The sequence below is a fragment of the Ceratotherium simum genome, chromosome 29 (assembly GCF_057802395.1).
Source record: "Ceratotherium simum simum isolate JZ-2026a chromosome 29, ASM5780239v1, whole genome shotgun sequence".
Taxonomy (NCBI): Eukaryota; Metazoa; Chordata; class Mammalia; order Perissodactyla; family Rhinocerotidae; genus Ceratotherium; species Ceratotherium simum.
Genome location: NC_141928.1, coordinates 36,023,530 through 36,050,812, shown reverse-complemented (window position 1 = coordinate 36,050,812; position 27,283 = coordinate 36,023,530). Strand labels below are relative to the sequence as shown.

Sequence of the window (27,283 nt, the reverse complement as noted above, 5' to 3'; positions counted from 1 at the left end):
TGAACCCGAAAGCTCCCGTCCCGCGCTTTCTGCTAGTCTCCTGCCTTCGCGGGCGTCGGGCTGGCTACGTCGAGCCTCTGCGGACGGACCTGGCCTTAGGGACCCCCGAAGCCGGACTGTGCAGCCTCCCCCAGCCCTCCCGGCAAACGTCCAAGCCCGGCCCGGAGAGCCGCCTCGGGGCGCGGCGAGGGGGGGCCTGGGGGTCTCAGAAGCCCCCGAGGAAGGTCTTACATCAGCCACCCCACGTGCGACCGGAGGGAGGGAGGGAGGAAGCCGCTGCCGTCGCCGGGCTGCGCCTCTCCCCCCAGCCTCCGCCCCTCCCGCCGCGCGTCTCCCCGCCCCGTCCCTGGTGCAGCCGCGGCCGCCGAGCCGAGCGGCGCCGCGCGGGGCCGAGTGGAGCCGAGCAGCCGCCCGCGCCGCGTCGCCGGTTTAAGCGCAGTGCGGGCCCGCGGCCGGGGGCGGCGGTAGTGAGACCAGCGCCGCGCTCCAGCCCCCTTTTCCCTCCATGGTTTCTCTCCGCTCCCGCGAGTAACTTGGCTCCGGGGGCTCCGCTCGCCTGCCCGCACGCCGCCCGCCGCCCGGGACCGCGCCGCCGGCCTCTGCCGCGAGCAGACCCCTTCCGACGGCCCTCGCCGCGCAGGCCGGGACGCCTCTCCCCCCTCCGCCCCCGCCGCGGAAAGTTAAGTTTGAAGAGGGGGGAAGAGGGAAACATGGACATGAAGAGGAGGATCCACCTGGAGCTGAGGAACCGGACCCCGGCCGCGGTAAGCGGAGCCCCCCGCGGGCGCCCTCTCCCCCGATGACTTGCATGTAATGGTGGCCACCTGCGGGGCCCGGGCTCGGGCTCGGGCTCGCCGGCCGCGGCGCGGGAAGGGCGCAGCTCGCGGGCTCGGACGGGGAAGGCAGGCGGGCGGGCGGGCGCGGAGGGGGGAGCGAGCGCGCGGGGATTAACTCTTTGGCGCCCGCGGGCCCGCGGCCGTCCGGGGAAGGTGGGGGAAAGCAAACTTGGAGCTCCTCGCCCGCCACGGTCCTCTCCCCGCCAAGCGCGTGTGCGTGTGGCCGGTGGCGAGGGAGGGCGGAGGGGGTTGTGTAACGCTGGGAGCCATGTTTGCAGCCTCCCGGGATGCGCGGCCCGGCGGAGGCCGGGCCTGCCGAGGAGGCGCGCGGCCATCCGGGCTGGGCCCGCCGCGGGCCACCGGGCTCCGCGCGCCCCGGGCCGCCGGGGAGGGGGCTCGGTCAGGGGCTCCTCCGGCCGGGCCGCGGTTGGCGCCAGCCCGGCCGAGGACGGGTGCCGTGGGGCTGGGGGCCACTTTCGCCACGGAGCGGGGCGAGCAGCCCCCTCGGGCGCCGGGGGGCTCGGGCGGGCGCGGCCTGGCGCGCGCGGGGCGGGGGAGGGGCGAGCCCGGGCGGCGGAGGTGGCGCAACTGCCGCCCCTCCCGAGGCCAAGTTTGAAAAAAGGATGCGGTTCCCGCCATTTTTCAAGCCTAAAAATAAAACTTTCTCCCCCCTTCCCCTCGCTACCCTCGCGCCCTCCGGGCCTGCCCCATTCCTGGCCTCCAGGGCGGGCGCCGGTCGGGTCGGCCGTGGCGGCGGCCTAGCCCCCCCCCCCCCCGCGCCGCCGCCCGGGGCCCCTGCCCCGGAGGCTGGCCCCTCGGTGTGGGCGGGCGGCGGCTCCTCGCGCCAGCCGGGCCGCGCCACGGCCGACACAGCGCCATGTTGGCGGGCGCCCGTCTCCCTCCGCCGCGTGAGCCGGCGCGGGCTGCCGGCCGCCGCTCCCCGGCCGAGCCCGCGGCTTGTTTTCCGCCCGCCCGCCGCGCCGGGGCTCCGCTCGCACTGGCGGGAGCCGCGCGCTGCGGCCGCCGCCGCCTCATCTCCTTTCGGGCGCTGCCATCCCCTCCCCCTTCTTAAAAGGGCAACGCCAGGCGGCCGCTCCGCCGGGCCGGGCTCCGGGGTCTGGCGGGCCTCGGCCGGGCTCGCGGGCCGGCGGCCGCTGCCCCGCACGTGCTCCAGGGCGGCTGACCGAGGCCGGCGCCCGCCCGCCGCGGCTGCGTGAGGCGGGCGGCTCTTTAAGAATCGCTTCTTTCTTCTCCGCTCCGGCCTGCCCCGCGAACTAGGGCGGCTTCCCGAGGCCGGGCGCGGGGCCCTGTTCCCCGGCCCCCGCGGGGAGGCCGCGCCTCCGCCAGGCCCGCTCGTCGGGTGAGCGGCGAGCTCTGGCCCGCGGGAGGTGCCCCCGCCCGCCGCGGTCCAGGGGTGCGCGCCTTTCGTGCAGTCAGGTCGCCGTGGGTAACAAGTTGCCAACTTGTGGAAACTGGTCCACCGGGGTTTACCTTGTGCGCACGAGGGTTTTGAGGTCGCCACAAATGAAGTGCGGGGTGGGCCGCACCGCGTGGCCGCCCCTCGCTCCCCTGGAGGACCTGAGGGAGTGGGCGACTCCACTCGCTCCCCCGGGTTTGAAGGTTGAGGTTTGACCACAGTCGCCCCTGCCGTCCATCAGTCAGACATTTTGTGTCGGCCACGTGCTAGTATATCGAACCGTTCGGCGTCTTCACGCCGTAAAACTTGAAGAGTCGTTCATTGTGAGGAGCAGCTCATTTCAGACGTTGGCATTATGACTGCGTAGCTGCAGATCGGTGAATGTGGACTAATTAAATTTAGCCAAAATTTCCAAAAGAAAAGTAGCACATGGATCTTCAAAGTGCTTTAAAATCGAGAATTTGAATTCTTTGAATGTGCTTAAACTAAAACGCTTAAAATACTCGGTAAGAGCAGTGTTGTTCCCTCTGGGAAATAAAACTGGGTTGATATTCCCACTATAAGTAATTTTTTTCGTATATGAAATAACCAATAATATTGCTTTTTAAAATACATATGTATGTGCGAGTTTTAATTTTTCAAGTAGTCGACTTATGCCTTACTCGCTTGTCAAAGATGGGCCAGTCATGTGGCTATTTAATTAAAATTAAAGTAAAAGATCACTATCCACATTTCAAGTGCTCAAAAGCCACAAGTGACTTGTGAGTACTGTATTGGACAGCGCTAGCCTACAGAATCCGCTGGTTTATTAAATAAACACTTGAGTACCAACAATATGCCAGGGCCTGTAAAAGCAGTGTGAACAAGACAGAGCAGCCCCTTCCCTCCTGAATCCTCAGGACCTGGTGGTGCCTGCTGCGCTGGTGCATGTTATGTGCCTTAGGAGAGTGTTGTGGGAGCCAGCCCAGACTGGGGGGGTAAAGGCTCCCCCAGGCCTCTGGCAGGGAGACTGAGACCAGTGGCAGTTAGGTTCTTAGGAGAGGAAAGCTTTGACCTAAAACTGAAGCATTTTCAGGAAAAAAAATGCTGTAGAATTAGAAGGAAATTTTAAGAGTTAAAGTGTTTTGCACAAAAGCATCATCCTTAGGGCAAATGAGTAGTTCCAAGATCTTTTAAAACCAAAGTCAGCTGGTGACATGGCTCCTTAGGTGTGTTGTGGGGCTAGCTGTTCGAGAATAGGCCCTGTTCTCTGGCCTACTCAGGATTGGGGATCCTGCAGGCTCTTGTCATTTGGGGAAACAGGAAGAACCCTTTCTTCATTGAATGTGCTGTTATAAGATGGACAGGAGACTCTTAAATGCACAATAGTGTATCCTATAGTTGACCTTAATGTCATCAAGTGAGATCTAAGAGGAGGAGGGTAAGTGGAGCTTTGATCATAAGTGATTTTGGCTTTTGTTTTTGTTTTGGGGTTTGAAGAAGACCCTGGTAACACTTTACCTTCTTGTATTCTTTGGCCAAAGTACCTGAGACCAAGATAATAGGTTTACTTCACCTATTACTATATCCTTATTCCTTGTAAACACAGGTACTTTATTTCCCTAAGGGGAGACTTGTAAAGAAACATGTAATTCAATTTTTTCCAAGTCCACAACAGCTCTTGATATCAGACTTGTGTTCTCATAGTGGAAAAAATGGCCTAAGATGGCGTTTTAAAATAATCTTCATAAAGAATGGTAATCACCATTTAAAAATATCTTATAGGCAAGGATAGGAAATATTTTATGTAAAATATTTGTATTGTCCGTTACCTCACTGAGAACAAATTGTACAGTTCTAGAACATGCCATATACACCACAGAAATTGGTGGTATTGTCAGATGTGAAAAGAGACAATGATGTGCAGTAGTGAGATATAAACCAAATTTATCATATTTCAAAACTGGAAAAAACCCGTGTTCTTTATGTGAGGCTCTCATCCTTGTGTTACACCAAATATGCCACTCTGTTATGAGCACCTCGTTAATAACTGCGAATCACGGGACAGCTATCCTTGATATTAGCTGTGTTTGAGTTTTTTGTTCAAAAAATTTAGATTTTCCTCAGTTTACATCTTATTTTTTTTTTTTTTAATTTATTTATTTTTCCCCTAAAGCCCCAAGCGATAGTTGTAAGTCATAGATGCACATTCTTCTAGTTGTTGTATGTGGGACGCGGCCTCAGCATGGCCGGAGAAGCAGTGCGTCTGTGTGCGCCCGGGATCCGAACCCGGGCAGCCTGCATCGCAGCGCACGCACTTAACCGCTAAGCCACGGGGCCGGCCCTCAGTTTACATCTTAAATTGTTTTCCCCAACTTTTGGCATCCGTTGTTGTGTCTATTGTGATGTAATTTGGAGCTCAATGAGATATTCTAATTGGTTGCATGGCAACTAGTTGGGTTTTTTCCTTGTATAAGTAATACATCTTCATTGAAGAAAAATTAGATATCGATAAGCAAAAATAAAAAAATAGAAATCTCTCACACACACATTCTACCATCTAGGCATTCTCGTGTATAGTCTACTAGAATGTTTAATTTTTTCCAAACTCAGATAATGTTATCGAGGCATATACTGTCTTGTTGATTTTATTTTTACATATATAATACAGTAAATATCTTTCCATGTTACTATTTATTATTTTACAACGTCATTGTTAATGTCTGCCTAGATCATAGTTTAACCATCCCCATTGAGTGGTTAGAAGTTTTTTGCGGTTTTAAATAGCACTGAAATGAACATCTTGTCACGTGAATCTCTGTCTTCTGCCAAATTGCATTTCGGAATGGTTCCCTTCTTTACCTACCCACCAGTAGGATATGGGTGTTTCCTTGCTTCATGCCAACAGTTCTGCCACCTAAACACATCTGAGAACCACTAACATAAATTTGTTCTGTCATTTTGAAAACATTCTTTAAAATAATAGTAGGGTAGAAGGTTTGAACATTGGTTAACTCAGGATGGAAGTTGGCAAGGATGGCAGGAGTTACTTTTTCTTTCTACATTTTTGGATTATTTCACTTACTACAATAATCGTGTAAAGAATTGATAACTCAAAATGACCTTTAATTCCTCCATCCCCCCCCATAACAATTATACCTGTTATAATTGGGGAGGGTCACCCAACCAGTTAGGTAAAATTGATCTTTTTTTTTTTTAGAGTAGCTGGGGGAGTGGGAAGTGAGCACAAATTGGAGAGGATGAAAGGAAGATCACCTGGATCACCTCTGGCCCCCTAGCTCCTATCCCCCTAACTTGGCTACAATAGAGTTCAGATTTTTCAGTGAAAAAGTAGTAGAAAACACTGCTGTTTTTGCTGATTGCTATAAAAAACAGAAACAAGAGTTAAGTAAGAAATAGTATGGATTTTTGGTTTTAGTTTTTAAATGTTTAAATTCATGTTTGAGAAAAAGCTAGTTTAATTGGAGAATGAGGGATGAACAAGAGTGAATTGGGCCCCAAAAGTTAAGCTATCGGTCTTTGAGCAGAAGGCCGGCTAAGTCTACCTTGGACCAGATAGCTGCCTAAGCTGTGCACACAAATGCACGAGTGCCTGCCTGGCCTTCCCTCCTTAGATGATAGCCCTGGCAGGCTTGGGGATTTGTTTCTTCCTCTTGTGAAGGAGAAACTAGGGCCATTTCTCCTTGATTAGAACCTCTCATTTATTCTGGATCTAGATTGGGAGGCCGTGGGATTATATGGACACCTCCCCCCCACCCCTGCTCCCTCAGTGTGGATCCCCTCACGATCAGGAAGGAGTGGGGGAGAGAGAGGACTTAGTTATCTCAAATGCTGCTGACACAATGCCTGAGAACACTTCACCAAGGTCCTGCTTAGAGCCTTAAACAGGCTAGAAGGGTGTGATGGCCGGCTTTCCAGACCTGTCATCCTCAGGCTCAGCCCTAAGTAGGGCCCTCCCATGGTCTCTGCTTCCTACAGTAATTCCCACTCTGCTCTGTGCTTATTCCCCAGTAGCTCGTCCTCTTACCCTGCCTCTGGAGGTAGCATGTTTCTTTACTACATCCTTGGCCTTCCAAAGGTCAAGGGACGTGCGTCCTCTGCTGAGCGGTACAACCCTCTGCCCTACTCACCCCAGTAAATTACCCCAGTAATTCTGTTGCCTCCTACTCAGGGAGAAAATTAAAGGTCTCAGGTGTGTATTCCCTCAGCTTCTTGCTCTTCCATTTTGTAAACTCACCTGCACCTGAACGCCTCCTAGCCTTCTCTTCTCCACAGGAAGAGCTGCCCTACCTCCAACAAGAGTAGCATGATAGATCTCACTTTTAATACTCACTTTTTACTACTTACAGTTGAACAATTTTTTATGTTTATTGATGATTTGTATTTTTTATGGCTTGTCTGGTTTTTGTCAGTGTTTCTTTTGGGGTATTTTTTCCTCACTTGGGGTAAAAACAGTATTCTCAAGAAAAAGATAAATGCAAATACTTAGAATTTTCATATATCAAGAAAGGTCACAAAATTAAAAGTTAAATAAATTGGAAGAGAATTTTGCAGTAAGTGTTAAAAGAGAGGTTGGTTGCCTTTTAAATAAAGAATTTGTAAGTCAATAACAGAGACTCATTTCATATTCTTTCACCTAGCAATAGATTGTGAGGAAGCAATCCTAATTACAGAAGAAATTTTACATAAAAAGATATTATGGCATTATTTATAATAGGGAAAATTGGAAACATGTTCAGTAGGGAGGATTGTAAAGTAATTTATGGTACATCCATACACTTTAATTTCTTTAGCCATTAGGAAATATTCAGAGTTGTTATTTTAAAGTATGCTAAATAATATAGTTTTATCTCACCTATGTTTAAAATATACAAAGAAAGACTGAAAAAATATACCAAAATGATAGTGACAAACAGTATGCTTTGCATTATGTGATTAGGCTTATAATCGGAGAGCGGGATCTTTTTAATCCAAGTTTTCTTTGTATTTCATCATCTGCTGATTCCCCTGAAATCCTGGCACAAACCCTGTGCAGCACTCTGACAAACCTGTGACCATTTTTTCTTCATTCAACAGTTGTAAAGGATCTTTCTCATACTAGGATATAGTGGTAACTAAAACAGACACGACCCTGCCATCATGAAGCTTGATGAAGCTTAAAGTCTAGCAGTGACTTTTTTTACCTTTATTTTTTTAATAGATTAATATTCTCATCATTGAAATACTAAATAAAGTTCTATAGAAAAGTCTCCCAGCGGCTCATTTTCATTCCCTGAGAAATTTTATATACGTGTAAGAAAGTGAATGTGTGATCTGTTACATAAATAACATACATTCTGTACAGTTTTCATCCCACAGTATATCCTGGAAATGAGTCCCTTGTTGATGGGCATTTAAGTTTTCTAATTTTTTCAGTCCTTTTTCAATAACTTCTCATGCCTTATGTCATACACCTTTCTGGGAGTTTGAAACTAATGCTTTACCTTTAGGGGTACCGCTCCTGATTCTTCTTAAGTCTGCTTTGTAGGATCCCCCAGGGTCGGTCTTCTTCCTAGGAATTTCATCCTTTCGCCTCTACTTCTGCCCTGATGACACCCAAATACAGAATAACCCAGACCTCCCCTGAACTCCAGCCGTGTCCAGACTGCCTGGGGATACTTTTACCTGGACGTCCCCTGGGAACCTTAAGCTTGATATCCCTTGTGGTATTCATTACATACCTCCTCAACAAGCTGTGCCTTCCTTCTTTCCATCTAGCTACATGGTTCCCATTTCTCTAAACCAGAACCTCAATTCCTCTCCTCCGTCTTCCATACCCAACAACTAAACCTGCAAATTTGAACCACTTTCTTTTTTTCTTTTTTTTTTCCAAATAATTTTATTTATTTATTTATTCCCCCAAAGCCCCAGTAGATAGTTGTATGTCATAGCTGCACATCCTTCTAGTTGCTGTATGTGGGACGTGGCCTCAGCATGGCCAGAGAAGCAGTGCGTTGGTGCGTGCCTGGGACTGAACCCAGGCCACCAGCAGCGGAGCACGCGCACCCAACCGCCAAGCCACGGGCTGGCCCTGAACCACTTTAACATCTTTCTTTTTCTCCCACTTTCCCCTTCTTGATTCCTTTTCTGCTGTTTGGTTCAGCAAACATGTTCTAACTCACGTTTGAATGCTTTATGGTAGTTTTTGATGACCATTTCAGCAAGTGAACTGAGAGGCAAAATGGCTTAAGAGGCAACATGGCCAACTCTAATTCCTCCTCACTTGGCTTTTGGCATATTAGTGTCATTCTGTATATAATCGTAGAAAATGCCCCAAACCAAATGGAAACATTTTAGCTGTATTTCAGTATACTACTTAGTGGGTGGGCAGTTACAGTTGACCTTTTTTTTATGGTTTGTTGGTTTTACTTTTTTTTAAAGATTTTATTTTTATTTATTTATTTTCCTCCCAAAGCCCCAGTAGATAGTTGTATGTCATAGTTGCACATCCTTCTAGTTGCTGTATGTGGGACGTGGCGTCAGCATGGCCGGAGAAGTGGTGCGTTGGTGCGCACCCGGGATCCGAACCCGGGCCGCCAGCAGCGGAGCGCGCGCACTTAACCGCTACGCCACGGGGCCGGCCCTATTTTTTTTTTTAATACAAAGGAAATACATGCTTGTAAAAAACTTAGTGCAGATATGAATAAAGTAAACAGTGAAGGTCCCTGTCATTCCCTTACTCCCTTTCCCCAGAGGTTTCTTTCTCAGCATTTACTGTGTCCCAAGCGCTGCTCTCTACAACTCTATGAGGTGGGTACTATTATCTCCACTTCACAGACAAGGAGTCTGAGGCACAGAGAGGTTAAGTGACTTGGCCAAGGTCACGACGCAGGTTGTAAGTGGCAGAGCCAGGGTTTGACCGCAGGCATCTGTCTCCGGAGCCCAGCTCTCCTGGGCTCCACCTCTTAAGTTTTCAGATGTTCTGATTTTCATCTGAAGAGGCAAGAATGGCAGAGGGGAGGAAAGAAAGAAAGAAAAGGTATAATGGGCCTGCGTGCATCCTGAAACCAGGGCTTCTGAAGAGGTAGTAGGGTAGTGAGAAATAGTAAAGAGTTTCTGGTGTTGTGTGTATCACTGACTCTCCAAACCTGTTTCCTTCTCTGTAAATGGGGGGAGGGGGGATGAAGAGTAAGTTCTCCATAAATCATAGCAATGACTAGAGTAGTATCTTTGGATTTTGTGTGGGGGGTTGAAGATGTTACTAGCTCCTGTCCTCATTTTAGAACCATCAGCATCTCCCTTCCGTATACAAGTTTGATTAATGCTATTAAACATGGTAGATTTGCTGCATGAATGCCTTTGGCAGTTAAAGCTGTTAATTTGCATTACTGTAAATTGATCAAAACGTGTTAAAAAGTTGCAAATCTCAGAGTCAACCACAGAGCAAGAATGGCAATAGGGATTAATCATGGTAGATAGTCACATAGTAGACTGTTTATTAAATAATCAATATTCACCATCTTCAGATGTGACCCCCTTGGATGGATTTGAATTCTGAATTTTAGGACCACCAAAGAAGGAGATGTTATTGCCTGAAAAAAGCAACCTAATTTAATGTCTAACAGTTCTCTCCCCTAGAAATATCTTTCTCACATGTAACCCAAATTGATCTTTGTTTTGAATTAAGGCCTCTTATATCTTGATTCCTTCCTCGTGTCAAGATAATCTTAGTAAAAATTAATAAAACTAGGAGTAGAAATGTGTACTGCAGAAACCTGTAGCCAAAATCTCTTAATGATCTTGATAGGAAAAGTAAAGCTTTCCTCTTTTCCTGTGTCAATCTTCTGGGCCTTGAGGTAGACTCAGCTACTCTGTATTTGTAGTTAGGTAAAGCCACCCCTTGGGGAACAGACCTGAGAAAAAGAAATAAGGGGGATATAGTTTCCTCACTTATATCTTAAGAAGTGTAGTTTCTGTCTCTGGAAAGTAGAGTTTAAATCTTTATACCATGGTGTAACATTGCACCCTTGATATCTATTAGTATATTGTTACTAAAGGCTTAATCATTTTTCATTTATTTATAACTGATCTAGGTCTAAGTAGAGACTGCCCCTACATGTGGGTGTTTGCTGAGTATTTATGGTTGGAATTTTTGCGTTGTTCTTTGTTTTCTGTATGTTTTTTTAAACTTGTCTTTTTTTTTCCCCCCTCTCGTGTCATCCTCAGGTTCGAGAACTTGTCCTGGACAATTGCAAATCAAATGATGGGAAAATTGAGGGCTTAACTGCTGAATTTGTGAACTTAGAGTTCCTCAGTTTAATAAATGTAGGCTTGATTTCAGTTTCAAATCTCCCCAAACTACCTAAATTGAAAAAGGTAAGTGCTTTTTCTTTAACAGTAAAAGACAGAACCATCCTGGGAAGGGGAAAATATATGATTTTACCTTTAAGGAAGCATTTAATGCAGCAAAAAGCACATAGCCTTTGGACCTGGGCAGATCTGGGATTGAATTCCAGCTCCATCATTTCCCTGATGGGTGATCATCTGCAGGTGACTTCATCTTGCTAAGGCTGTTTCCCCACCTGTAAACTGGTGATACCACCTGAGCTTGCAGAATTGCTGTGATGTTTGGAAATAATACATGTTAGATGCTCAGTAAATAGTAGATCTGAAGAATAATTATTTTGTGAATAATTTATTCCTTGTTAATTATTATAAATTTTTTGTTATAATGTTAACTACGTTTTGTTCTTAGTATACTCTGGTTTAGGAACCACAAGTGCCTCCCACTCTTTATGTTTTAGGTTTGTTAAGGGTGAGTGTAAAGACTTCAGATTTGTAGTCTATGATAATTCAAACCTGTTATGTAATTCTTAATGAGTAGGAAGTTTAAAATGTGTTGTGACTGACTGCAAGAATTCATTGTAACAAAGCTACTGTGTTTCCCTGTCCTATCTCATGGCCCATTGTTAGTGCTTTATTGGTCTAATTATAACCAATCACTGTCCCCCTCCAGTGCCCCCCACCCCACCCAAAAAAAACTTCAAGAAAAAAATGTTTTCTCGTGTCTTTGCACATTTAACTGTCAGCCCCAGAATGTCAAAACTGGAAGAAACTTGGATCTTCTAACCTAGCCCGTTATTTTATAGGTACAGCAATAGACCCAGAAAGGTATAGTAATTTGCCTAAAGCCACCCACAAGAGTAGTTAGTGCTAGAGACAAAACTAGAACCCATGTCTCCTGTTTCCTAACCCGGTACCTTTTCCGTTACATACGAAAAGTATGTGGTCATTTAAGTGTTGCAGAATTCTCCACTGTTTGGGTGTTTGCTTTATTAGGGAATTTAAGTTGAACCTTTATCTAAACAAAGGTACACACAGAAAGAAATCTGTTTATTTAGGCAAAGGGTAGGTAGGCTGTTCCTGTATCTTGAATTCTGGGAGGGATTTGGTTTTTGGTTAAGTACATAAATTAAAAACCAGAAGTGGTGGTTACTTATTTGCCTTATTTAGGTAATAAATGCTCAGGCAGTCTTCATGAGTTTCAGGGTGACATTGCATCCTATCAGAAAGAGTCCTGTTATATTTAAATTTGTAAATTTTGCCCTTTCTTCTGATAAATATCTACTTTAGAGGTTCAAGTGTAATCCTGGGTTATCAGTGACATTGGAAGCTCTGATTAGCCCGTTGAACAACTGATGGCTTTTTAGCTTCTATCTGCATAAACTTGATTGTTAGCTTATCCCTATTATGTGTTTTCTGTTCTGTTTTCCTAGCATCTTGATACGTTTTCCCGAATTACTGTGGTCTGTGTACTATCACACTTGTTCAGCAAGTCAGTGCATCGGTGACCATCTACATAGAGGCTTTATCAAATCCCTCTGAAGTCTTGTTAGTCATTTATCTTGTAGGGTTAGTGAGGGAGGAACAGAAAGATCTATAAACCAAACTTAAAGGCAGTTTGGATGTTCTCATTGCTGATATGGACTTGATTTTCTTCCTACCCTAGAGCACAGATTTTTTTTTAACAAGTAACAGATTCTGAAAGAAATTTTGGTGTATAAATGTCACAGATTTCCTAAATTTACACATTGATTTCATTTCAAAATAAATATGCCACTAAATGCTTTGGTGGATTGCCTTGTCTCTACTCCCAGAGATATTCATGTCAAAAGGATGTGACTATTAAGTATGTGTGATATTCTAACCAAGAGAAATAGTCTATTTTGATTTACTAAAATCTCAATAAAGCTAACACTTGAGTCTTTGTTGATTATAGACTTGTATTTTTTAAATCTAGACCATGACTAGCTATTTGACTGGAATATCCCATTGGAAGGAAAAAATGTTTTGTTTTTCTGAGGAAGATCAGCCTTGAGCTAACATCCATTCTAATCCTCCTCTTTTTGCTGAGGAAGGCCGGCTCTGAGCTAATAACATCTATTGCCAATCCTCCCCCTTTTTTTTCCCCAAACCCCCAGTAGATAGTTGTATGTCATAGTTGCACATCCTTCTAGTTGCTGTATGTGGGACGCGGCCTCAGCATGGTGGGACAAGCGGTGCATCGGTGCATGCCCGGGATCCGAACCCAGGCCACCAGTAGCGGAGTGCACGCACTCAACTGCTAAGCCACGGGGCCAGCCCGGAAAAAATGTTTTGAAATGTTATGTTTTCCTCTTTTGAAATATTTAATGACATCTAAGCAGCAGGCTTGAGTATTTTTTTTTTGAGGATGATGAGCCCTGTGCTAACATCTGCCAATCCTCCTCTTTTTTTTTTTTTTTTTTTTTTTTTTTTTTGCTGAGCAAGACTGGCCTTGGGCTGCCATCTGTGCCCATCTTCCTCCACTTTATATGAGATGCTGCCACAGTGTGGCCTGCCAAGTGGTGCGTCAGTGTGTGCCCGGGATCCGAACTGGCGAACCCCAGGCCACTGCAGTGGAGCACACATGCTTAACCGCTTGTGCCCCTGGGCCAGCCCCTTGAGTTGTTTTTTAAACTCGTTCTTTCAGTGAATATTTATTTAAAAGTTCCTCTATTCTGCATTATGTAGTTCATTTCATTGCATGCCAAAGACTAAATAACATGAACTTTTTGTGCTATTCCAGATATATAGCATTGTAGGGAGCACATGGATTCTTCTGAAGCTAGCCTGCCTGGCTTCAAATCATAGGTCCGCCACTGTAATAGCTGTGTGCTCTTGGGCAAGTTACGTAGTCTCTTTGTAGTTCATTTTACTCATCTGTAAGTGAGGGCAACAGTTCTTCCTACCCCATAGGGTTATTGTGAGATCAGATGGGTTCATGTATTTCTAGTGCTTCAAACAGTGCCTGGCACTTAAGTACTATGTAGGGGTTAGATACAGTTACCATTGTTGTTGGCACTTAATATGGAGAATTGAAACCAGCTGCATGGCCTAAGTTTTCTCATGTGCAAAGTGAAGAGTTTGAATTAGATGCTCTCGACCATCTTATTTTTCCAGGCTCCAGTTTCTTTCCCTCTGAGATTCTAGTACTCGTGGTGAAGGCTCTTCCCTTCTTGGGCACCCCACTTGCCGTGCTACTTGACCTGCAGCTAAGAAATTAGAGCAGGTTCTTACAAAGGCTAGTGCCAGGAGTGACCTCTGGGGAGTTGGTTTTGTCAACCCTGAAGCTGGTGCCCCTCTCCCTTTCCTGAGGTCATGGAGCTTAAGGCCTTGTGTTGTGGCCCGTGCCACTCCTGTAGCCTTCAGAGCAACATTCCCCAGTGGCTTCTAGATCTAGAACCCCACAATGCGTCAGGACTGTACAGAACCAGATTAGGTTTCAAGTGGGCATTGCAGTCTTTGCCTGGCACGCAGAATAAGCTGCTTAGAATGCATGGACCGTTTACCCTTTCTGGCAACTTCTCAAAGAATTCTAATTTGCTTTGACCCACTTTTTAGGTGAGAAAATATATTCACTGATGTTAGGGGCCACTTCTCTAACAAACTTATAATTAGCAGCTGGTTAAGAAAACACAACTCTTTTCATTCTATCCTGTCTCTCTTCCTCTCCCAAAATGTTGCTGGGATCTGTAAACTAATTATTTGGGTTTAATCAAACAAAATGAATACATGCCCTAATAAAAATAGAAATCATTTGACCTTGATAAGTATTTGAGAATTGTATGTGCTATTTATAACACCTTAATGATACGTGTTTCTCTGTGTGTATTTGTGTGTGTGCTGTGTGTGTTTTCTCTTGCAGCTTGAGCTCAGTGACAATAGAATCTTTGGAGGTCTGGACATGTTAGCAGAAAAACTTCCAAATCTCACACATCTAAACTTAAGTGGAAATAAACTAAAAGATATCAGCACCTTGGAACCTCTGGTAAGTAATTGAGAATTTGGAAACCAAGACGTATTGGTCATTTTCATTTTCATATTTCTTTATAGTGAGGGAAATGACTGGAAATAATAATTGATCGAGAAAGTGAGGAGTTTTTATTCTAATGCTTTTTATAGAAGGAGCCCAGTTTTAAAGATGGGTGAGGACCTCTCTGGTTATGTGTGTTCCTGTGGCTTTGCTCTCTCTGCCTGATTATTGTGGTGGCTTCCTTCAAAGGAGAAGTCTTTTCTTTTTTGTCCTTTTTAAATTTTCTGTATTGACTATAGCCTTAAACATCTGTGTTAAAATTTTTTCTCCAGGGGCCGGCCCCGTGGCGTAGCGGTTAAGTACGCGCGCTCTGCTGCTGGCGGCCCAGGTTTGGATCTTGGGTGCACACCAACGCACCACTTGTCAGGCCATGCTGTGGCGGCGTTCCACATAAAGTGGAGGAAGATGGGCACAGATGTTAGCTCAGGGCCAATCTTCCTCAGCAAAAAGAGGAGGATTGGCATGGATGTGAGCTTAGGGCTGATCTTTCTCACAAAAAAAAATTTTTTTTCTCCAGACTAGCAAGCTATTCTATACTTTTATAGAAAAAGCTATTTATATTGTGTGGCATATCTGAATTATAAATGGAACAGTCCAAGGACAGCTCCAATAAGTTTTAGATCTTCTAATTCATGATCTTGTGCTCTAGCTGGATCACTGTTGCCTGAAGTTTTGCATGGGAACCCCCAAATCCTCCTGAGTCTTACCTACTGGGATAAGCTATGGAAAGTTAAGCAAGTGCCAGTTGGTTCTAGACTTGCTGTGTGACCTTGGGCAAATTGCTTCTTCTCTCTGGGCCTCAGTTTCCTCCTTTATGAAGCAGGGAACATAATAATACCTGCCTTACTTACCTCACTTAGGAGTTCTGAGAATAAAATAAGGTAATACACTTACTTTGCTTTGGAAGTTGGGAAGCTGTACTAATGGGGGGCCAGTCCGTGTGGAAGTTGTAGTGGAGCTTCTGGAGGCATAGGTTAATGCAGGGTGTGGGACAGCCCCACAGGCTGTCCTGTTTGGCCGCCACCTGGAAATCTGTATGAATTCAAGATTGTTAAATGACTGATTTCCCTAAATATGACATTCAATAAATTTGGCATAGAGGTAGAATTCCATTTTAATAAGGCTCATGGAATTCAGACTTGTTTTATACTACCCAGAGAAGCCTGTGGCTTCTTTCCGTTTTTACTGGTGTACGTAAAGTCAGTACTTCCATTCGACTTAACTTGCGAGCATTAACTGGGGAAGGGTTATGCCGCAGATGGGAGCTGTCTTTCGGGATCTAGAAGAGTAGAACCCAAGAGGATAAGGCATCTTTCTCTGCTCTTCTGATGTCACTGTATTAAAGTATTGGATTTCGCATCAAGTGTACAGAATGCTCTGTTGATACTTTAAGAGAAGATAGAGTGAAATTGTGACTTTCTTTTAATGAAGAGGATTTCCTGCCATAACTATAGGATCTTTTCCTTCTAATCAGTAATTGAGGCTCTGCTCCACTGTAGATTTAATCACCTTTTACAAAGTCCCTTTCATTAAGTGGGCCACATTTAACTCATATTTCTCAGAAATCTTGGGAGCCTCTTTCTCACCTGTGCTCCGTGAATTTTGCCCATTTTTTCTGTTTTAGGTACACTCAGATGCTTGACTCCTTCATATTTCTAGTTCTGTTCTTTTCCTCCACACCAGTTCCTATGTCCAGTGTTGAAGCAAACGTTTACTGGGTTTTGCTGTATTCAGGGACAGTGACTCCTGCCCGCTGCATCCTTGGATGATGTGGAGGAGAGGGTGACTGTCCTCCTGTCAGAGATGAGGAAGCCGCGTCAGAGAACTTGAATAATTACTCACCAGCCACAGGAGAAATGGCAGAGTGGGGATTCAAATCAAGTCCACTATCCTCTCCACTGCCCTTAGGACCTCTTCTCTTTTACCTACAAATTTATTCCATACCCAAATTGACCTGAGCTGGGAATTCCAACAGGAGCACCAGATAAAGTGATGAGGGTCTGTCTCCCAGTCGGACAGGCTACACTAAGCCTTGATTGTTTATGTGTTAGTGACAGGCTTATCAAATCAGGGTCACTGTAAGCATTGGAACCCTTTTTTTTTTTTTGAGAACAGTACCGGGTAGTACTTCCATGCTGGATCACTGGCCATTGCCTAACTCGCATGGCAACCCCAGTCCTCTTGGAGGTTCCATCAGCAGCCTCTGTCGGTGTCCTAGCACGCAGGCGGAGCAGGAGCGAACGTTGTGTGGCATTCGTTTGCTGGGGTGTTCCTGACCTGGTCAGTGATGTACGAGGGCCCTTTGGTGGCTGTGAAAGTCTCATTTCCCCCCGGGACAGTGAAGAAGGAGAAATAATTATTGTTGTATTTACCATTTTTGGAGGGTCTGTTAAGTAACGTACACTGTAGTGGATGCTTTGTGTATGTTGTCTCATTAGTAATCCTCAAAGACCATTTCTACAACGGGTCTGGAAATAGCTTGGCCCTCTTTTCACTCCTGAGGAAGCTGAGGCTTGGGAGAGGCTGAATCCCTTGTCCAGAGTCACACACTTGGCCAGCCAGTGACAGGGCCCCAGTGCTGCATACCCAGGGCTATCGGGAAAGCCTGAGCTCTTGCCATTCTCCTGAACTTGCTCCTCAGATTCCTGGGGGTGCCAGGTGGGTCTGCTGAAGTTATAACTTGGAATAAAATAAAACTGTAGGAGAAGGAGAAGGGGGGAGATGTTGGGTCCATTTTGACGTCTGCAAGTATTCTTCAGTGGGGAGAAACGCCATCCTCATCCTCATTAACCACATACATTTTAAACACCGTCTACTTTGAGCCCAGTTCTTACAGTCAATGCAATGATTGTGAATGCCTCTGCTTGCTACAGGGACATTAATCGAGAGACAAAGAAGGCATCAATTCAAACTTCCTTGGACACCTTTTTTAAGAGACCTGGGCCATCCAAACCATCCCCCAAAGCCCTTCTAAATTCTAAGAAGGCAAGCAAAATTATTGTTAATAAAATGTTTAATGTTTATTATGGCTAGCCTATTAGTTTTAGGCCAAATTTCTGGTATGGTAGAGTTGTAATTTTTTTCTTTTTTTTTTTTTTTTAACAGTATTTATACATTACAATGGGATCCTGAATAATCTGTGTGTAGTGTATTTTGGGCCTTAAAGCACAATTTTACTACTTTAAACAATTCTAGAGTACTACAGTTATTTGGGATTTTGTTGTTGTTATTTGCTTTCATTTCATTTACTAGCATACTGTTTGGAATGTCCAAATTATTCATAATGGGTCCTTTCTAAACAAGTAGCCAAAAATCGCACAGATTTCACAGGTTTCAGAAACAGGAGAGCCTTGGAGGCCCTGTGTACTGGGATAGTCAACTGAACTAGAGAAAGGGCTTGGGGCACTGGAGAGCATTAAAGATCAGGAGTTGTGTGCATTTTTGTGCATCCATTCCTAGGGAATAATTTTGAGAAATAAATGGCTCATTCCCTTGAGCAAAGAATTTTTTTACTGAGCCTCTTTGGGAAAGCTGACTAAATTTACTTGTGGTTCTGTCTTAGCTGGTATAGAATCAACCTTTTTGTGAAGAGAAGAAAGTTCCAGTATGCTAGCTAGTTTTGTGGGGTGATATTTCAGCATTTTTTCCCTCTTTGGCAAGACGTCACACCTGGGAGATAACGTAATCTTAAAGCTACACAACATAAAAGCAGTTCCCCCTACGATGAGAAGGGCTGGGGACAGCTTTCTTAAGACCTCAGGGGACTGACTTTCATAAGCACATCATTTGATCCACAAACTCTTTGGGTCGTTGTACATTTGTGTTTTGAGGAGTACATTTGCCCATTGCTGTAACCCTTCTCTGTGTTCCCTGCCTGGGTCTGTGTTCCCAAGGACTGCTCAGTGAGAATAAAACACGCGTGGGAACCTCTTCTTTGGTCAGGAAGATAAAGATTATGCAAGTGCAGAGGTCAGCAACCCTTTCCTCTGAAGGACCAGATAGATCTTTTAGGCTTTGTAGGCCAGCCAGTCTCTATCACAACTACTCAGCTTTACCATTGTAGCGTGAGAGCAGCCATACATAATAAGTAAACAAATGAGTGTGGCTGTGTTCCAGGAAAACTTAATTTACCAAAACAGGCAGCAGGCCAGAATGGGCCAGCAGACCATTGTTTGCAGCCCTGCTTTAGCGCAGAGATTTTCAAATCATTTTGTGACTCTCCAGAATTGTACAGATACCTCAGGTCCTGGAGACAAGATTTTGTTTCATCTGCATTTCTTGCCAGGTCCTTGTGAATGTTGAAATAGCTTTCCCAAAAAAGCATCAAAGCCTTTAAAGATCAACGTTTATTGTTTGCAACTTCATACAGAGATCCTCTTAATATATATATTTTTTGGTACTACTTTCTTAGAGAATACCAAGCTTTTTCTCTTGCCTCAGAACCATTAAAAGTTAAATTTATAAAGCTGTGTAGTTGTACGCCCTCTGGGCCCATTGTCCCTGTTCTGCGAGGCCCCAGGCCACATAGCAGTGCACATTTGTGTTCACTCTTTATAAAAACTGCCTCCTCTTCTCCTCCCTGAGAGAGTCTGCTCTCCCTCCTGTTGCTGTCTCCTTACTTGTCTGTAACACTACCACTGCCCTCCCAATCTCTTAATGCACCCTTAATCAAAACTCAATAGATCTGGGATTGAAATACTAGTACACTGATGTAATAACGTGAAGATCTGAGTGAAATATAAAATACATGGCCATTTTCCTATCCACTTTGGCTACTCAGAAAACTTTTCTTGGGCCGGATGTTTAGATCTTAACTGTTTTAGATAGATGAAGCTGAGGTTCCAAACAAAGGTGATATTGCAACAAAATTTCAAGGTATGGTAAAATCATAATTTTACATCAGAAAGGCCTGGTAATAGTGTCCATCTTTTCCCAAAAAATTAAAAAAGAAGAGTGTGTTGTTTCGTACTTCTGAAGTTTGAACTCTGAGTCCCCCCTCCTTTCCCCAGCCTCTATTGACTCCTGTCTTCCGTAAAATTTCCGCATCCCCACACCTCGTGCTTGATTATAGTCCATTCTCTAGTGTTTCACATCTGTGTCCCCAAGTAGAACTCGCAAGCACCTTGAGATTGGTCGGTTGGTTGGTTTGTTGATTTTTTTTTCCCCTGATATAACCACCCTAGAGCATGAAGACAATGCTTGATACCCAGCAGGTTCTTATTGGCCATTTGATTACTCAGATGTTAAAACTTAGTTTTGAACCAAATTTATTAATTAAACACTATTTGATTGTCTCAGACTATGAAAAGATTCAGTTTTAATAAATATTATTTCAAATTCATATTTGACTATTAATGCTGCCAGAAAAAGACAGTTCTCTGAGAGTAGATGTAGAAGGGAAAGATTAGTTGAAATCTAGTGGCCTGGTATAAAGGTTGCAAAGGACTTGAAATGTTTTCCTGTGCACAAGGCTGAGTGGGTAGCTGCTAATTGAATACAGAGCCTAGAATTTTACCTCTTCAGGAGAGGAGTTTTGTTACTTACGTTCCTCTGGTTTAGGAGGTGTCTCTTTTGATCCTTTTCTTCAGAAAAAATTGGACTGTCTGAAAAGCCTGGATCTGTTTAACTGTGAGGTTACTAACCTGAATGACTACCGAGAGAGCGTGTTCAAGCTCCTGCCCCAGCTGACCTACCTGGACGGCTATGACCGAGAGGATCGAGAGGCCCCTGACTCAGATGCCGAGGTGGATGGTGTGGACGAAGAAGAGGAGGATGAAGGTGAGTGGGCGTTAACATCCAGTGAACCTAATTTCTGCCTTTCAGAGGTCCTGATAAAGCTGCTGAATGTTCTTGCTATTGAGAAAAATAATTTATATCCATGCAGGTAGGCCTTTCATTAAATTTGGAGCTAGGACCTCTGTTTAATTTTAATAAGTTCTTGGGACATTGAAGCCTTCAAATGATTCAAAATAAAACTGGTTCATTCGTTAATTAGTCTTGAATTTGGAGCCTAGAGATCATAGACGATGCTCCAACTGATTGAAGTACTTGTGGTTTACAGTTGACCAAAAGGACCATCTTCTCCTGTCTCCTGCCTTTCTCCTAGATGTTCCCCTTTCTTGGTTACTGCGTACTTATCCTTAATACTTTCAGGAAGCATTTCCTGGCGCCAGCGGGCTGGGTTAGGTTCCTGTGCCTGCTGGAGCATCCCCTCGCTTACCTCTTTCATAGCACTTGTCACACTCTGCTCATCTCGGTCCTTTCAGCTATGCTACGATTATCTTCTTGAGTAGAGACTTTTATCTCTTTATTCACACTTAGTAGGTACGAGGTGCATGTTTGTACATGTACCACGTATCCTAATATGAATAAAATAGCTTTCTTGCCTTCGATATATGACTGGAGATAAGGCAATGATTTTAAAGTACTATATGTTGGATTCCATTTTTCATTAATAAGGAAAATAATCTCTGGCCATAAAATGGAATTAGAATATAGTTTTTATTTTTGACATTTGATCAAGGTTTTTTGTATCCAGTTATCTTTAAGAATCTTGGTATTTTTTCTACCCAAAATATCCCTCCTGATAGCTTGTGCTTTCCTTGCACAGTGACTCGTTGACTCTGAGTCACTTGGGGTAAATGGTTTCTTGCCTCCAAGTGACTTAGGGGAAGCAGAGTGATCAGTTTTCACATCAGTCAGCATGAAGAAAACTTATTCTCCTAGAATTCCCGATGTTGCTGGAATTGATTGTGCTACTGTATCTGAAGCATTATTTTTTTGTGTGTGTGAGGAAGATCGGCCCTGAGCTAACATCTGCCAATCCTCCTCTTTTTTTTTTTTTCCACTGAGGAAGACTGGCCGTGGGCTAACATCCATGCCCATCTTCCTCCACTTTATATGGGACGCCGCCACAGCATGGCTTGACAAGCGATGCGTCAGTGCGTAGCTGGGATCCGAACCAGCGAACCCCGGGCCGCCGCAGTGGAGTGCGTGCACTTAACCGCTTGCACCACCGGGCCGGCCCCTGAAGCATTATTTTAAATGTCTTTTCTTTAAAGATACAGGATAGAAATAGTCAAGAAAAGTGGAGGAATGCAAACATCAGGCAGCTTGGGTGTGATCAGTGGTGTAGTACTCTGGAAACATTTCACAGCTTCATTTTGCAGCTGATTTGAGACTAGGCAAAGAGAGATGGGCTGTGAGACACAGGTCAGGTAGACACAGCAGGACGTCTCACCTTGTTCCAAATGTTTAGTCACTTACCCCCTTCACTGCAGGTTCTCAGTTATTCCTGGAAAACATTTGTCCCTCTGTTGTCTGTTTAAGCTCACCTTAGACAGGTCGAATGGCCACATGTGCAGGAGCCTGTAAAGGAGATTCCTTGGAGGGCGGGGGGCAGTTCCTGAGAGCGAAGATCAGTGAGGCACAAATATTTGAGCATTGCCCATGTGCCAGGCACTGTGGAAAATAGTTTTGAAAGAAAAAACAGACATTGTTTCTGTCCTCTTGGAGCTTACTGTCTGAAGAGAAATGTTAAATAATCATAGCTAACTAAATGTTCACAAGTGAGCGAAGCGTGCAGTAAAGGAGAAGCCTCAGGTGCTCATGTGAGAGCGTATGAGCTGGGATTAGGAGGTCTGGCAGGTCAGCCTGAGGAAGTGATGTTCACCTGAGACTGAAAGGTTGAGTCAGTGTTAGCCACGTGGAGAAGAAAGGAAGCGCATGCAGAGACAAGAGAGCACAGCGAGCTCCAGGAGCGGGATGGGTCAGGATGCTTGACTAGAGGTCCGCACCAGTGCACAGAGGTGCAGGGGAGCAGGGGCCTCTCAGCCAGCCTGCCTGTCCTGTGCGCACACGCCAGCCCACCACCTGTGACAGTGTCGCCCAGGTTCCTGATTTGAGCAGCTGGTTTTGTGGTGGTACCCTTACCTTAGAGAAGGAGCCTAATTTTTATTTATTTATTGGTAACTTTTTACTATGGAAAATTTCAGTCATAGACAAAGGTAGAAATAACAGTAAAGCTAACTTTCATGTTCCCGTCACTGAGCGTCAGCAATTACTGGTTCGTGGCTGATCTTGTTTTATACATACACTCCCCTACCCGCTTGCCCCTTCCTTATTTTGAAGCAAATCCCAGAAGTTGTATCATTTCATCAGTAAGTATTGTGGTGTGCATCCAGTCCACCGGGACTCCTAGCCTCCAGGTTTCATGGGACTCTGTCAGACAGAGGGACTGAGTTGCAGCAGCTTGGGAGGAACAGGGTGACAGCACTTCATGGTTTCCCCTGACATTGGTGTAGCCCAGCATTCATCCTGTGCACCAACCCAAAGCTCCCCAGCACCTTAGCAGGTGTGCCCCATGGGACAGCAAGGGTAGTCAATGAATTCCTTCTGGACTGTTTTCAGAAGGAGAAGATGAGGAGGACGAAGAGGATGAGGATGGTGAGGAGGAAGAGTTTGATGATGAAGAGGATGAAGATGAAGATGAAGATGGAGAAGGGGAAGAGGACGAAGACGAAGTCAGTGGGGAGGTCAGTGCAACTCTGTTTGCTGCCCTGCTGCCTGTCTGTAATTAAAACAAAGTGTGGATTTAAAAAAAAAAAAAAAAAAGGAAGAAAGAAATAAAAAGGCCTCCTGAAGAAATTAGTATACTTGAGAATAGACTAATATCAGTCTGGTTAATTTAGCTCTTGTTCTGGGCCGGCCCCGTGGCTTAGCGGTTAAGTGAGCATGCTCCACTGCTGGCGGCCCGGGTTCGGATCCCGGGCGTGCACCAACACACCGCTTCTCCGGCCATGCTGAGGCCGCGTCCCACATCATACAGCAACTAGAGGGATGTGCAACTATGACATGCAGCTATCTACTGGGGCTTTGGGGGAAAAAAAGGAGGAGGATTGGCAATAGACGTTAGCTCAGGGCCGGTCTTCCTCAGGAAAAACAAAAAGAGGAGGATTGGCATGGATGTTAGCTCAGGGCTGATCTTCCTCACAAAAAAAAAAAAATTAGCTCTTGTTCCCCTTTTAGTAAATACTAACTGGAATGCGTACTGAATGCTAACTAGACACAGTGCTTGGCTCTGCAAAATAAGTTTTGACCCTTTAACTTGGGGAGGAAGCAACAAGTCAGGTATTCATTCAGTAGGGTGAGAAAACTGGAAACGTTGAGAACTGATGTCTGTCTGTCCCTTTGTTGTGTTGAAGGGAAGGGTATGTTTACCGAGTCTGAACTTGCTCTTGTGTATGCAGCTTAATTCAGTAAGTATGTTATATGCTGTGTTGAAGAGTTGCAGATGCAAAACGAAATAAGAACGTGGTCCTGCCCCGAAAGAGCAGGTCGTCTAGTTTATGGGATGCCCAGTAGAGTGGTATCTGAGCAGCTGAGTGCCGTAGAAGGACGGGGAAAGGAGTGGCTTAACTGTGACCCTCAAGGAGGTCTGTGAAAACAGGCAAAGAAAATTAGATGTCATCAAAAAGCATGTTCTTTTGTAGTGCAAAAGTAAGGCTGAGTATTAGTATAATCTCGTAGGTGTTTAATGAAATTAAGTTCCTGAAAAAAGCTTTTCATAAGAATGGAAATATAAACATCTTTGTCCAAACTTGCTTTGAAATTCAAGATTTTAAAGTCATTTCTTGAATTATCCCTTATAAGTTGCATACTAATTAAACATGTCTGGCAAATAAAATGATTACATTTTGAAAAAGCAGTTTTTTAAGAAAAGTTTAAATTAAGCCCATAAGAAAAATCAACAAATCTCAGTACGTCAAAGTAGATGAAAACAACGTAACAGTTTTCTCCTTGATGAATTGTTACATTTATTGGCAGATTATATTTTTCTTTGTACTTCTCACCTTGGCAGAATTAATCTAATAATGGTATGCTATTTACCATTCTTTAGGAAGAAGAATTTGGACATGATGGAGAAGTTGATGAAGATGAAGATGATGAGGATGAGGATGAAGATGAAGGTGGGTCTAATGCCTGCACTTTGGTCCTCCTTAGTTAAAAATTGGGGGGAAATGTCCATTAATTTAGAATTTGTAACCACTGAGAAGAAAATAAAATGCCCTTGGCCTGGTGGTCTTCACAGGCACTTGTATAGCCCTGTCAGTGTCTGTGCTGGTACAGCTCCCCTGCTCTACAGTGATGATAATCCGTGTGTGAGAGCGGGAGGCCTAGTCCTTGGTCCCCACACTGGAAATGTGTTTTTAGGCCCCATCATTTGGGTTACTGCCAGCCATGAGATTTCTGTGTTTTGGAATTCTTTCATTTAAAAAAGTCTTAATAATTGGATCATAATTTTTGCAGAATATATAAATAGCACCTTTCCAATTTTATCAGTGTTACTCCTTTCCCTACCACAACCAAAACCAGCGAAACATCTATTATTTATTATTCACTGAAAGTACAGGCTCTCACGCTTGTGTAGGTGTCAGAGTACAGGTTGTTTGCTGTGCTTTCCCACTGGTTCAGACTGTCTCAGCATCTGCCTTCCGTGCCAGGCACTGGACTAAATTTACACTGGCTACAGCAATAGTTAGGACCTGGTCCCTGCCTTCAAAGAGCTTTTTGGAACATAATTGAATGCAGATTTAGTTAAGTTCATTGAACTAGCCAGGAATTTTTACTAGCTGAAAAAAACAGAACTACAAAAAAATGTGTAGGTCACTGTGTGTCAGATACCTAAGGAGTCTAAGAAATCCCTTTTTAGTTGATATTAACTTGCTGTGGTTTGAGTCTTGCCGTGTTCTAGGCTAAATACTTTGTGTTATCTCATTTCATCTTGGGGGTAACTCTCTCATAAAGTCAGTACTATTGTCCCCATTTTACAGACGAGAAAACAAGCTTCAAGAGGTTAAGTGGCCCGCCCAGGGTCACTTGTTAGCCTGGCTCAGAAACAGGCTAGCTAACTCCAAGGTCCTTGCTATGCATTTTAATAACTGCTAATGTCTAATTGTTGGGACCAAAAAGTGTAAGAAACATTTGGAAGACAGCAGCTTAAAATTGAGAAAACTGGGTTCCCTTTTCTGTGATTTGAGATGCTGCTGTGCATTTTGCCCTTCTTGGTTCCATGGTCACTGTTTATGCTTTTTTAAATTAATACCTCTTCATTAACAACCTGTCGACCTGATCAAGCTTAACATCTTTTTTTAATCTCCTAACCATCAAAAAATTCATTGTTGTTTACCTCTGTTAGCAATAACTTAAGCAAAATGCCTTTCCACTTGTCTCAAAGTGAATTTTTGTTATTGTACAGAGGAGGAAGAAAGCGGGAAAGGTGAAAAGAGGAAGAGAGAAACAGATGATGAAGGAGAAGATGATTAAGACCCCAAATAACCTGCAAAAAAAGAACTGTTCAGTATTGGTTGGACTGCTCATATGGATTTGGTAGCTGTTTAATAATTAAAAAAAAAGGTAGCTGTGATACAAACCCCAGGACACCCACCCACCCAAAGAGCCAAAGAACAGTTCCTGTGACATTCCGCCTTCCTCCATTTAGTCCCTCTTGGAAATCCACCACCAAGCTTGGGGACTTCACCCCAACAAAATTGTAAGCGTTGTTAGGTTTTCGTGTAAGACTCTTGCTGTAGCATGGATAGCTGTGATTGGTGAGTCAACCTTCTGTGGCTACCAGTTACACCGAGATTGTAACAGCATTTTTACTTTCTGTACAACAAAGAAGCTTTGTAAATAAAATCTTAACATTTTGGGTCTGTTTTTTCATGCTTTTCTCTTTAATGAAATTTTTTTACATTAGGACGTTTTATGTGACAACTGCCAAAAAACTATTTTTAAGAATTTAAGTGAAATAAACACGTTCCTATTTGGTAAAGCTTAGTTGTATGCTTACATTTTTAAACTAGACTTTAATTGTAAGCTCATGTTAAATCACACTAAAGAACTGGTCTCTTTGGGGTCTTTATACTAGTGGTTGTTGAGGGAAAATGCACGGTTAAGTAGGATCTTTGAGCATTTAAATCTAATCCTCATCCTTGATGACTGTGAGAGTGAGGCAGACTTTTTAAAACTAATGTTTGAAATTCATTGCTCTGGAGCCCCTGAAAACCAGTAAAAATAATGTTAGATTCAAATAATAGACGAGTTAGGAAAAGAGGGTAGTATAAAGGAAACGCTTTTACCCTGAGTCCAGAGAGGTCAGAATTCTAGTTCTGGCTCTGCTGCTGGGTTCCTGTGTGACCTTGTGTTGACCTTGGGATCACCTCCCAGTCTATAAAATTGAGGGGGTGTGACCAAATGGCTTCTGAAGTCTCTTACAGCACTGATGGTCTGTGACCCTTGCTGACAGGAAGGTCTGAAGAAAAAAATGGGCTTTGCACCAAGGCTGAAACATGTAGGGTTTGACTGACAGGTGAACAGAGAGTATGGTTTGTTACCAAGACAGGCGTGCTAAGGAGGAATGACATGTGAAAAGCCTGGCTGAGGAGCGGGTGGGCACTGCCCGAGGTCAGCTAGGCTTTTCCAGAAGATGGAAATTTTCTCTCTTACAGATCTTAGAGGGATTTGGGGGAGGGGTAAAATAGTCTACAGTCTGCGTATTCAATGGCTCAACCTTTTAATAGATGTGTGACTGTGTTGTCAATATTTTTTGTAGTGGAAGATTTGAGGATTGTTTTAGTCCATCTTAGCTGTAAGCTG

The 27,283-nt window shown here is 44.4% G+C and overlaps 1 protein-coding gene across 1 annotated transcript; it reads left to right on the top strand.

Annotated features, from left to right (window-relative positions):
- Window positions 1–469: 469 nt before the first annotated feature.
- ANP32B (acidic nuclear phosphoprotein 32 family member B) lies at window positions 470–26,336 on the top strand. Its single transcript, XM_087419428.1, has 7 exons — window positions 470–764; window positions 10,459–10,608; window positions 14,459–14,581; window positions 20,215–20,404; window positions 23,036–23,160; window positions 24,525–24,594; window positions 25,884–26,336. Exons 1-7 carry the CDS (start codon window positions 711–713, stop codon window positions 25,949–25,951), a joined length of 780 nt encoding a protein of 259 aa, XP_087275554.1. The 5' UTR covers window positions 470–710; the 3' UTR covers window positions 25,952–26,336.
- The last annotated feature ends 947 nt before the right edge of the window (window positions 26,337–27,283 follow it).